General features: G+C 37.7%; 1 protein-coding gene across 4 annotated transcripts in view; it reads right to left on the bottom strand.

The window, feature by feature from the left end:
* Positions 1–832: 832 nt before the first annotated feature.
* Positions 833–12790, bottom strand: part of STAG2 (STAG2 cohesin complex component) — a 163679-nt gene continuing 151721 nt past the window's right edge. For all 4 annotated transcript variants that reach the window (XM_067548195.1, XM_067548193.1, XM_067548196.1 and 1 more), the window contains 3 exons: positions 11001–11127; positions 6949–7026; positions 833–3562 (listed from right to left, as the gene is read on the bottom strand). In XM_067548195.1, coding sequence (XP_067404296.1) covers positions 3539–3562; positions 6949–7026; positions 11001–11127 — 229 coding nt within the window. In that variant the 3' untranslated portion in view covers positions 833–3538. The remainder of the gene's footprint in view (positions 3563–6948; positions 7027–11000; positions 11128–12790) is intronic.

Here is a 12790-nt window from a genome sequence, read left to right as displayed (position 1 = left end):
TAAGTTATTAAGGAAACTAAGTAGTAATGAAAGGCAAACTACTGTCATGAGCCAGAAACTGTCTGAGACATAAAACAGTAGGTGTACATTTCATTATAGGTAAAGGTTAGCAATGGGGTTGTTAACCTGAGGTTCTGTGTTAGGACTGATGCATTTTGTTACTGATCTGAAAAAGGATGACGAGCAGTAAAGTGGCAAAATTTGCAAAGGACACGAAGTTAGTTAGATAAATCAAGACCAAAGACAATCACAAGTAACTTCAGAGGGACCTTGCAAGCTAAGTGAATGGGCAACATGATGGCAGATGAGGTAATGCATACTGATAGGAGTAATTTGAATGTACAAATTTTACCAGGCTCTAGATTAACTCAGAACTCAAGGGGAAAAAAAGACATTGGTCATCACTGTTGGCTTCTCTATGAAAACATATGCTCTATTATCAGAGAATTGGAAGTGACTTCCATAAGCAAAGGGATTGAAAAGATTGGGACTTTTTTGGGAGTTTTTAGGAGACACATTAAAAGTATACAAAATAATGGATAAGTACAAAGAAGGTAAAGAGTGTGCTGCTATTTACCCACTTCCATAGTACAAAAAGGCGACCGTGAATGAAACTGTAGGGGAACAAATTTAAAATTGATAAAAGAAAATACCTTCTATAAAATGCAGAAATGTCACAAACTATTATTTAGGCTAAAGGTTTAACAGGATTTAGAAAAGGTCAGAACATTTATAAGGATAATGAGAACATTCAGAGTTATATACTTCTAATTCTTCCTAATGTATCAATAACTTTTAAACAACCATTAATTTGCAATGACAGGACAAGTAGAGGAGGGAGGCCTGCCAAAGCAGATCTTTTTAAAAAAAGATACCAAAAATGTGTGTATATTTGTTTTATGAAGTTCATTTTTTGTATATTTTAACTTTCCTTGCTGTTTCTTTCTCTTAATTAAGCTTGATCGGTTTAATTTCTAGTATCAGGAGTAAATTTATTGTGTGCAACAAATGGAGATTGCTCAGCAATGAGTTAGTGATCACAGCAAAAGAACCATCACCTTTAATGACATACCAACTCATGTAACCATTCCTGCTCAATGTGATCATTTTCACACACTTTCAGTAGCTGAATTAAAACAGCAGTTATAAATGTCAGACAAGGTCAGTTAGTAATGGAAAAGACTCTGACATACCCTTAAGAACAGAAATGCTACAGCAGCTACTGTCACACTTGATCAGGTTTTTTTAAACCAATTAGCCATTGATTTTTTGGCATACAAAAGTATTGTACAAATCTTAAATTTTATTTTCAGGTACTACCCTCTTTAAAAGCTTACTTTGTATTTACACTGCTAAAGTTTTGTATAACAAGTTTATCCCAAATTAAAGAATATTTAAAACAATCATGATTGCATAACTTTTCTACTTTAAATTATTAACCCAATTAGTGCTTTATTTACATTTTAAAAACTTGTACAATTTATTACAAATATAAAACAGTGCAGTTTTCCATACATTATCCCAACTCTGAGACAAACACTTAAAAGACATGGAAAAAGATTTAATTTCTATAAACATAACATTTGCATCACTCACATCCTTATTTTCAACATCCTTCCCTACACCCCCTGATTTAAAAAGATCAAACATACAACATACTGTAGGTTTATTTTTATTCAAAAAGTTACTGTCTCAAGACATAAATACAAATCAGAAAACAGTACAATTAGGACAATAGAATGTGGAGGACAACAGGTTAAGGTAAATATATAAAACATTTTAGCTGGTTGAAAACATAAAGCTGTAAGAACTGCTTTCACAAAGAAACACTCCTTCAAGAGTAAGAAAAAAATCAATTTAAGTTTAAAATCATATATACAGTCCTCTCAGCAGTTCTATTAAATGCAGTGGTGTGAAAAAACAATATAGGCAGTTCTTTTAGACATGAGAATATTTATTTATGTAAAATGAGTTAGGCAGATCTGGTTTTGAGTATATTGTTATCCCATGACTTAGTAAAATAATTACATTTTATCATGATCCTTTAGATAATCTATGGTTTTTGGCTACCACAGCCCAATGTTTAATTTCTGAATCTAAAAACAGGAAGCCTTTTTATGTTCACCCATTTGGGAGATTCTTGTATTGCAAGCGTATTAAGGCATGGAATGATTAAAATAATATACCTCAAGAACTGAGAGACAACTGACAAAAAATATACCTATGTAATATAAGTTAATATTTCCTTTAAAATGATGTCTAGCTGCCTAAGCCTTGCAAAGTAAGTTGATGTCAAAATGGCATAGATCCACTTTATTTTAAACTGATTTAATTTATTTGTGAAAGAACAAAAAATGAAGTTTAAAGCTTAGCTTTCAAAGAATATTATGGGAGGTTTATGAATTTCTATTATCCAATCTAATTTACATACAGAGGAAATGTACTGTAACCTGTTAGAAGTATCTTTAACCTGAAGACTGCTTGCAAAGACAGATAGATAAAACAATATAAAATACAAATTTAAAAATCATTTTTAAAGCATGAATTCTCATGCTTTTCTATTTTTAAACATTGTTAAACTTTCAATATATTTCTGAAACCTCATAATTTTAAGTTGGAATTTAAAAGTAAGAAAAAACTAAACAAACTGCGCAATTATAAAATCAGCACCAATTTATATATATATATAATTTTATTTAAAATTTAGATCCCTATTCCCACACTCTAATAAGCTGTATAATTTTTGTTTAGAATTTTTCTGCAAACATACTACAATAAGCTTCTTTTATTTGGAGACAAAATACAGTGGCACTACTGGAAGGAATTTCACAACATTACATTTTTCTTAAAGGACAAGCAAACTTTCAGGGTTGATAATGGGGCAAGCATGATTGAGTTCTGTTACTTTCTGGCAGTTCATGGTTTCTGGACATTTCTGAGAAGGCTAGAATGAAGCTTTTGGACTTGAAATATATTTTAGATGAAAAAATTGACAAAATTCTGCATTAAAGTTTACTTTTCTCCATGATTATCTTAATTAAAACAAAGCCTCTCAATGCAGTTTAAGCATTTAATTTAAAATGCCAAAACTCTTCTGGTTCTACAACTCTAGGAAATCAATCCATCTGTCATTTCAGTTCCTGGATGTAAACAAATCCATCAGAGCTCATGATTATTTAGTACACCCAATAAATGTACAAAATGAGGGGCTCAAATCTGTACCAAGCACCTCTCAGAATGTTACATTAAAATAAAGATGGAATACTTCTTATGATACGGAAATAAATTGATAGCACATAAAATATTGGTTTTCCAACAAAAACTGTAGCTTATCCTTAAATTGTTTACTTGTCCTTTACATTTCATTTTTCAGGCAAACAAAACTGCCTCTTCAATGCACTTGATCTTGAAAGCACGTCATTCTCCTTAGAGAAAAATCTGTTCAGAATTTCACTGTATCTACCACAATTTTGTATTTAAAAACTTCCTCTTCCACTTAGAAAATGACTTCATCACGGATTTATCTGCTGCTCTGGTATTAAAACATTGACACCCCAAGAACCTAAAACAAAGAGAAAAAGGGTATGTATTAAAAATGGCCTGTCAATCAATTTATATTTTTCTACAAATTCTAACTTAAATGTAAAGAATAAGACACAGAATGTACTATGTAGATTACATCACTTCAAGGCACATACAAAATGCCTCCAATATATTTTAAGCTTTCTATCCTCCCCTCAATCCAAAATTAGCAAAAAATAAGGAGGAAATTACCAAGTATGTAGTATTGGAAACAAGACATATCGTATCTATTTATTAGAGGGTCCTCAAAAAAATTAAAATATACGCATCGTCAAAAAACAGTACAGCTCTTCATCATATTTCTATAAATTTTGGTAATAAGTAAAAATTAGCTAGTTTTTCATGAGTTACCTATCTGGAATTTTTTGAAGATGATAATTTCTCAAGCCCAAAATAGAAGTCAAGTACCTTGTTATGCAGTCTCCAGAACTGTTAAAAAGCAGTTAGTCTTGGATGGAGTGGCCTATATGCACCTACTGTCTGGTGCAGAGACTGTGTCTATAAAGAAGACATCTGGCCTCTCAGTTGCTGTCCAGGATATAGAGACTAAACGGGGGGGTACTGATGAAGGCAACATATTCAGAAAAATACAACTAGTAAGTAACCCAATAAAACCAAAGCCTCATTTAAAAGAGGCTACATGATTAAGTGAAGAAAAACTGGATCTGGGTGAAGAATCTGCTCAGACTTCTAGGACGAATCTGACACTAATCAGAGCACGCTGCTCCCTGAACTATAAAATCAGATTCTAGGACTGACGGCCCCAAACCAAAAATATCTGGATGTGTTCATTTTCCTCCTTTGCTTTGCATAGGACTTTGAGGATCAAAAAGCACAATGCAGCTGTATAAAAGGTTCATGCCCTATTATAGCAAGGATTTATCTAATGTTGATGTTCACCTACTCCTCTCTCTGGCATCAAACCAACTCTTAATGTTGATCTTGGCACTGATAATTAATTCAACATGCAACTACAAGTAAACTACAAGAGGCGTACTCAGAAATACATTGTGATGACCTATCAGTAGTCCAGGTGCCAGTGACATTGTATGTGCCACAAAACAAGTGAGACTGAAAGGAACTATCATGACTTTTTTATAAACTAAATTTTGGATTCAGATGGCGTATGTGTCAAGGCACACAGACCCATTGTAACTTAACTGCTTTTAATGTGTCTAGGGTCCATGTCAAAAGGCACAAACTCTAAGAGTGAGGGATCTGTACAAGCACTTCCATGAAAAAACCTACACTAGCCCTACCCAGGAAGAGTGTGTTTGTGCTTGTAAAATTTGACGGCATAACTGATTTAGTTTTTTTTAAATATTGAGTGATACAATTCCTGAGTGATGTTTTTATATGGATTACTCATTGTCTTTGAAATAACCAGTTGTTCAAGACAGGTTTTTCTTCTTTAAATGGAACCAGATTAATTTAGTCTTGCAAATTCACTTGACTCAAATATGCTCTGGATGCATGCACTTGCAATACTGTAATTTATCGTTTGCTGCCATCATGTGGTAATACTGATTAACTGCAAGTACAGATGCATGTTTACATTTAAGCTCTATTTTAGGGTGAAAATCCTAGGTAAAAGTATAAGCTCTGTGTGGGTGTTTTAGTGGGCATGGAGTAAAAGGAGGGGGCAGGTGGCAGCAAAGGCATAGAAATGAGCTTATAGTAAATATGTAACATGGTTTAATTTTAAGGTCAGAACCATCAGACTGGAAATGTATAACGGTCCTGGATTCAGAGGAATGATCCCTGTGTCATATGAAATTGGTCACTGGGCTGAAAATCATTAACATTTCAGTAAGATGAAAAAGATGTTTACGACAGTTCCACTATTTATAATTAATGGAAATCAAGGAATATGGGGAAGGCATTGTATTTTACATTTGAAATAAAGCTTAGTGGGTGGTGGTGTTCCCCACATGTGCTATCTGAAGAGTACGCAAAAATCCTATTAAAAAAGTCTACTAGTGCATACCGTGGAATGCCTGACAATATGTATGTGGGTGAGGTTGATGGATGGATGGATGGATGTTAAAAGTGTTTAATGGCATTTATATTGTCTAGCCTTCCACTAAATAAATACCACCCCGCTATCATTTTGACTATATGTAGAGGTCAAGTGATTTTTTTCCTAATTTCAAATTTTCTTCCTCACAACCCTAGTTTCCTGGACCCACAGAACACCTTCTCCAGGTGCTCTTCACTACCAGAGTCTGGCTGCCTGGGTTGCTGCAGCTTGTTATTCCCAATGTAAATGTGTAATAATAGTAAGAGAATGCTGAACATGGTTAAAAATGACAGCTGGTTCTGAGACAGAAGGGAAAAGGATGTTTTCAGCTGTTTCCTTTCAGAATTTCTCACTCCATTTCTGCTGCATTCCACCCAGACAGCTGCAGGATTTCAAAGAAACATTGCCATTTCTCCTTCCCAGCACAGGCATTGTGCTCAGCAGCACTAAAAGAGTAACCAAACTACTCTGAACTGGACCTGACTGATGAAAGTTGCTGTATTAAAGGTTCCTGGCTTAGCTTGTTGACCTATGATGACAAGTTTATATGGACACAGCAGAGAAAGTGTGTAGAGGAAGGGAAAAAACAGTTCAAGTGGGGAATCACAGGCTTTAGTGGTCTGTGCAGCTAAAGCTTTCAATATGAAAAAGAAAATGCCTCTGCCCACTATATATAATAGGGGAAATATATTTAAACAGTTCTCCCCTATTTAAATTTTGAAACCTATGTAACAAAGTATGCAAGTGACACACATTTTGATCAGTAAGGAGACCCCAGCCAACCACTGCTGACAACTGGCTGTGAAATCACCTGAATGGTTCAATCAGTCAGAACAGGGATGTTTGCCTTAGAGTCTACTCAGATATTATATAATACATACAAATAACTGCTACCAAAGAAATCTCCACATTAGCAGTACTATCCCTCTTTTTCATTTTGATTTTGACCTAACTACAGAGAATTACATTCAGAACCCTGGAAATCAGATACTTGCAAATACCTTAGTATCAACAGACTGTGGTATTTCTGTTATCCCTAGTTAGAAATTGAAGAATACCATTTACATTAATTACTTTTCCTGGGATGAAAAAAAGCCATTACTGATCTCATATGAAATATCTTAGTTTCAGAATTTGACTATGTAATATTTTACAAAGCAGAATTACAGCAGAAGGTAGATTCATCAGCTGAATACCAGTCATCAAAATAATCACAAGGTAGTCCTTAGTATCTGATTAAGTTGCCACCATCTTGGGTATTCCTTTCCAATTACACACCCACTTTTATGATACATTTAATTTCAATTAACATTGGTATTAGTTTTCCCCCCTTTTACTGAACCTACTGATTCATCCATGATTGAAGCAGGGTCAAAGAAATCTGGTTTTAGCTCCGTTCTCTCTCTCCTGTTCTTTGATGGTGGCTAAAAAAAAGGAAGCAAATAAACTGTCACCAAATATAACCAATAAGTTAAATTAAAGATAAAGAAAAAAAGAACCACTTATTTTGAGTATAGATGATGTTCATACTTAAAAAGGATAAAAAGTATTAAGGTAAAAACTAATTTTTATTCCTGCATAACTGTCTTTTTTTTATGACAGTTTGAACAAGTAGTTTGTTAAGTGCCAAGTATTATTTTAACAATACACACAAACTCAACAAAATAAACTTCAAGAAATAAAGGAATGTTATTTCAACTGAAATTCTTTGAGATGTGTGGTCCCTATGGCTTATCACTGTGCGGTGTGCATGCACTCTTTGCACCCAAGATTGAAAAGTCTTCAACAGCAGTGTCCATTGGTTCGTGCCTGCACTTCATCATGCTCCCAACCAAGGACATAAATGGTGGCATGGTCCAACAACTTTTCCAGTTCTACCCGAGCAGAGGGGAAGTAGGGTGGGTTGTAACTATCCACAAGAACCACACATCTTGGAAAATTCCAGTTATTATAAAGTAACCAACCTTCCTTTTTATTCAAGTACTGGTCCCTATGTATCTTCACTGTGGGAGACTCCCAAGAAGGGCCAGTTGAGGAGGAGGGTATGAGGAAGTATGCTGTATGAGTGGAGGACTGTTGAGCCAAAGGAGGCATCTCCAGCCAAAGCTTGAACCATAGCATAATGCCTGGTGAAGGTGTGTATGGAACTCCAAGTAGTTGCGCCATGCATTTCCAAGGGAGGGATTCCCTGTAAGGAGGCTACTACCAATGTTGATTGGGCTCTCATAACATGGGCCCTGACAGTTTAAGGAGGAGGGGCTTTCAAAAGATCACAGCAAAGGGCACGCCATGGAAATCCATAGGAAATCCACTTACAGAGCCTTTGGGAAGAGATAGTTTTCCCTTAATTCTTTTGGCAATAGTGTGCCAAGGCACTCCTTGTTCTGTCAGGCTACAAAGAGATCCCAAGACTCTCTCCTCCTCCTGCCCCACTGCTGAAAGATGTGCTGCACTATAAAGGTGTAGAGTTCCCATTCAAGATCTCTGTGGAAATGCCTGCTGTGGTTGTCTGCCAGGGAATTCACTACTCCTGCAACATGTGCTGCTGGGAGTGTGATCTAATGCACCAATTCCAGACCGAGACTGCTTCTCTGCAGAATGGGGTGGGTCTCACTCATCCCTGCTTATTTCCATAGTAGATGATTGTCTGGTTTTGACCTGCATGCATGAGGTCCAAATAACGGATACAAATGTCTTGCATAGTTTGTGAACTGCCCAAAGCTTGAACAGGTTGATTCGTAGCCTGGATTTGTGAGAGGACCAGGAAACTTGGGCTGTCTGGTTGTCAAGATGCACTCCTTATCCCAGTAGGGAAGCAACCACAAAAAGAGTGTCTTTGTAAACCATGTGGGAATGAAGACGACTCCCGCACACACACTTACTCTGTGTTTTCCCAACAAGTGAGCAACGTCAACATGTCCTATGGAGAAGAAACTTTCTTGTCCAAGGAATCATTGTTCGGGGCACAGACGCTCTGTAACCAGATTTGAAGGCACCACAGGAACAGCCATATGAATGGGATGACACAGGTGCACACTGCCCTGTGGACTAACAGGACTAAGCACGATCAGACTGTAATCTGAGATGTAGCCAGCTGATGAGATTCCTCCTGGCAAGGAATCAGTCCTCAAGTAAATAGGCCCTCCCTGTGACTGAGTTCAGATCTGCCCCGATGAGTTGCATGGTTTGTGAGGATATTAATAGGGGCTTGCCTAAGTTTACTTGGAGTCCCAAGGAACGAGTTGAAGTGCAATGGTGGTTGCTACATACTTCCTGACATGGCTGACCTAAGAGCAGCCAATCCAGATAGGAAAATATTGGTCTGCTTTGCCTGCAAAGGTAAGTTGCCACCACTGCAAGCACTTTTGTAAAGACCTTGGGGCTATTAAGAGGCCAGTGTAGCACCCTGTATTGAAAATGTTTCAGGCCCACTATGAAGTGAAGGAACCTCCTGAGAGAGCTGGGTGAATTTCCAAATGAAAATCTGAGGCTCATAAACCAGTAGCCTGAGTTGAGGGAGAGTATTATAAAGGCCAGAGTGGTCATCCTTTGAATGTCGTATGAAGACAGTCAAGTGTCTGAGGTCCAAAATGGGTTTCCAGACCTCCTCCTTTTGGGGGGTTAGAAAGTACCTTCGGTAAAAGCCTTTCCATATGTCAGAAGGTGGTAGGGGCTCTATTAACCCCAGCTGAAGAAGGGAATCCAATGCCTGCTTAAGAATCTTCTTGTAAGAGAGGTCCCTGAAAAGGGATGGCGAGGGATGTTTTGGGAGGGGGTAGGGTGAAGCAATTCTAGGGTGTAACTTTTTTATATAATGTCCCATCTATCCATTGTAATAGTGTTCCACTTTGGGAGAAAATGGGCCAGGTGGCCACAGAACAGAATGTCATATCTGGACTGCAAAATCTGGTAAACTGCTATTTGGAATACTAAACTGTCCAATGAGAAAAATCTTCCTTCTGAAGAGGGCTAACTGCGCTTTGCATCTTTGTCCAGAGGAGTGGACTTGGGCTGGTGCAGCCGCTTTTCCTGTGACAGCCTGGACCACCAAGGAGTTTGGATTAGGCTGAGAAAAGAAATATTCTGCTGCCAAGGGGAATGAAAACATTGTTTCTTGGGCCTCTTTGGGGTAAAGTCACAGGTAGCCAGTGTGTGCCAAACCACTCTGACAGGTTCATAATGAGCTGGGTTATCAAAAGTAACACTCTGGAGGGAATCACAGCCTGGAGAATATGCAGGAACTTCTGGGTCAGATCTTGGACCTCCTCCACCAGAACCGGACAAGAGTCCATGATTCTCCTGAAAGGTTCTTGGTGCTGCTTAAAGTTGTCCATTGGTGATGGAGGAGGAATAGCACCATATCCACCAGCTGTGCTTTCTTTGTCCTCTCCAGATGAGGCAATATCACCAGTCTCTCCATCAACTGTTCCAGGATCTGGAAGTACCTTATAGAGATCTCCATCTGGACAGACAATCAGGTGGATGGTGCAGGAGGAAGGGTCAAGGAAGCTCTTTCTTTAGAGGATTTAATAAATTTGTCCCTCTTCTTGCAGGTGTGTTTGCCCTTACCTTCCTCATGCTTTCACTTCATGGAGTCCTTATGTTTGCTCAAGGACAAGTGGGACAATGGACAAATCCATTGGGAGCAGATGCTGGGGGGAGGAGAGGAAGGGGGAAGCGCTGCCCAGACAGAGATCTCTATAAGGAGATTGAGCCTGAGATTGTCTGGGTACATGATGTGGGAAGTGCAGCAGATGCCACATTTCAAAGAGATGTGTGCTTCTCCAAGGCAATACTGATAGGTCTTGTGTAGGTTACTCACCAAGAAAACCTAGGAGCATTCCACACAAGGCTTGAAGCCTGGAAATTTGGACATAATAGGTGCCTGAAACAGTGGGGGAACTGAAGGGGTTTAGGGAGGAGGGGACCCGCCTTATCCCCCCTGACTATCCAAAAGTTTAACCGCTCTTTATATTTACAGGTATGATGATGCAGAACACTGAAGAGCAGAAACAGACACTGGATGTCTGTCCCAGACCATGTGCGGTAGAAAAGGAACTGCAGAGGTGATCAATCTATTACACCCTTAATGCCCTCAGTTACATGCATGAGGAGGTGCACGGGCAGACCAACAGACACTGCTATTGAAGAGTTTCTGGTCCTGGGCACTCAGAGTGTATATGCGCAACCAACACTGAATACCCATAGGGACCGTAACTTGAAGAGAAACTTTGAAAAGAAACAAAAGAATCTTTTTAAAATTTTTTTTTTAAACATGACCACTAATTGTTCTGTGATGCAAAGAAAAGTGAAGTTTATTTAAGTAGAATCACTGGCTTTAACTAATATTGAAATAATACTAGGCTTAAATTTTTTTTAAAAAAATCAATTTTCTTACCAAGTCTATGTCCATGGTGTCAAAATCCATGCCTTCATTTAGGTCTTCGATTCGCCCTTCTGATGACATCATCACATCTTCAACAATCGGCTCCTCATCATCTTCCATCAGGCTTGTACCACGACGACTGAAGAAATTAGAAGAAAAAAAATTATTTAACATTGGATCTGAGCTACTAAAAATAAAAAATAAAAAATTATTAAAAAACCCTCAAGTCTACTATAGAACTGAATATGAATTACAATTGTAATGAAATGTGATGGAACTAAAGAAAAGAAGTGAGTGTTTGGTTTGGTGATTTTTCACTGAACTTGATTGATGTAAAACCAAGCCCAGACCATGAAAAAAGCTCTCTTTTGCATTTCGTATGAAGAAAGGAGACTGGGAACCATAACAAGGTTTGTTTTGCACCATCAATATGCAAACGTAGAAGATCTCAGAAAATATCACACTCGTGGCCAATTTATGCGGCTCAAAGGAATGATGATTGTTATTACTTTTCACAGTCTAAGATGCTTAAATTGCCTGGAATTTTTCATTTGGATTTGAGATCTTAATGAAGCCCAATTTTTGTTTTGCTTTATCACATAAATGAACAGAACCAAGGGCAAGTCTGCTTGAGACACTATGGGGATCTTCTCTCTAGGAAGGATCAGAGGGCTAGATTTTCAGGAGTTTTTTGAGATCCCAAACTGAAAGTGTTGGAAAAAGAGCTCCTTTGTGACAGATGAAGAATCTGTATGCAGGCCAACCTTGGATATCTTTCATTACACAATGGGCAGCCTTCACCTTATCAACCATCCTTTTGATACCAAATGGCAATGTTAACAGCAATGCCCAACATACTAAGAGACTGTAGAAGTTTAATTAAAAAAATAAAATAATGGAAAAGCACATCTAGAAACACTAGAGAACACAAGAGTTCAGAGCAGCTAATAGAAAGCAACTAGCTGGAGGAACCAAGAGTGATTCCCACCGGATAACCTGGTAGCTCAAAGGAACGGAGAGATGAGTCCTTTTATATGCCTGGGTCCAAATGTTCAGAGCCATGAGGGAGCATGGCTTCAAAGGCCAAAGCTTTTTAGCATGTTCTGGTAATGATGTGGATGTGAAGGTTCTTCCCAAATGAATGGATCTGTACAGGTAATTCTTGAACATACCCTTCCAAAGCCTCCTTCACACTTTCCCAATCCACTACAAATTATTAGCCCAAGAAAGCAGCATTAATGCCACAGAATACACTATGATGGTGACATTACACCCATCACTAACAACAACCTCTGAGTATGGGATGTGTGTTTTCCCTCCCTGCTTAACAAAAATGAATTAAAATTTTAACATTCTTGGTTTAAAAAATTAAAAATATATTTTTATTTTGCAAAATCATGCAATTGTTAAAAATATGAACTCCTGGAACTTCTTTTATCCCTCCCCATAAAACCTAGCTCTGGCATATGAGTTGACCAGGATAATTAGCCGTTGGTGACATAACACTCACTGAGTGACAACCAGATTGGCACTGAGAATGCTTAATGTGAGAGACACAGTGTTTATTAATTTATAATGTGTTAAATTCCATTGTTAGTCTCGTCATTTGAAACAACTAGTCAATGTTTTACAGTTCTACTTTTTTAGATCTGTGTAAGTCAGTCTGGATAATCATGAGTATACAGACCACTGGACTTCTTGAACTCAACAATTCTCTAAACTTTTAGGGTTCGTTTTTCACAAGTCACAAAAATTGAATAAGATCTTGGAATCAAGGCTTCAGAGCAAATATTATCCCTTCT

Source organism: Emydura macquarii, unplaced genomic scaffold (assembly GCF_026122565.2).
Source record: "Emydura macquarii macquarii isolate MOO-44397 ecotype Brisbane River unplaced genomic scaffold, CSIRO-AGI_Emac_v2 contig_1253, whole genome shotgun sequence".
NCBI lineage: Eukaryota > Metazoa > Chordata > Testudines > Chelidae > Emydura > Emydura macquarii.
This window is presented reverse-complemented; position numbering and strand designations above follow the sequence as displayed.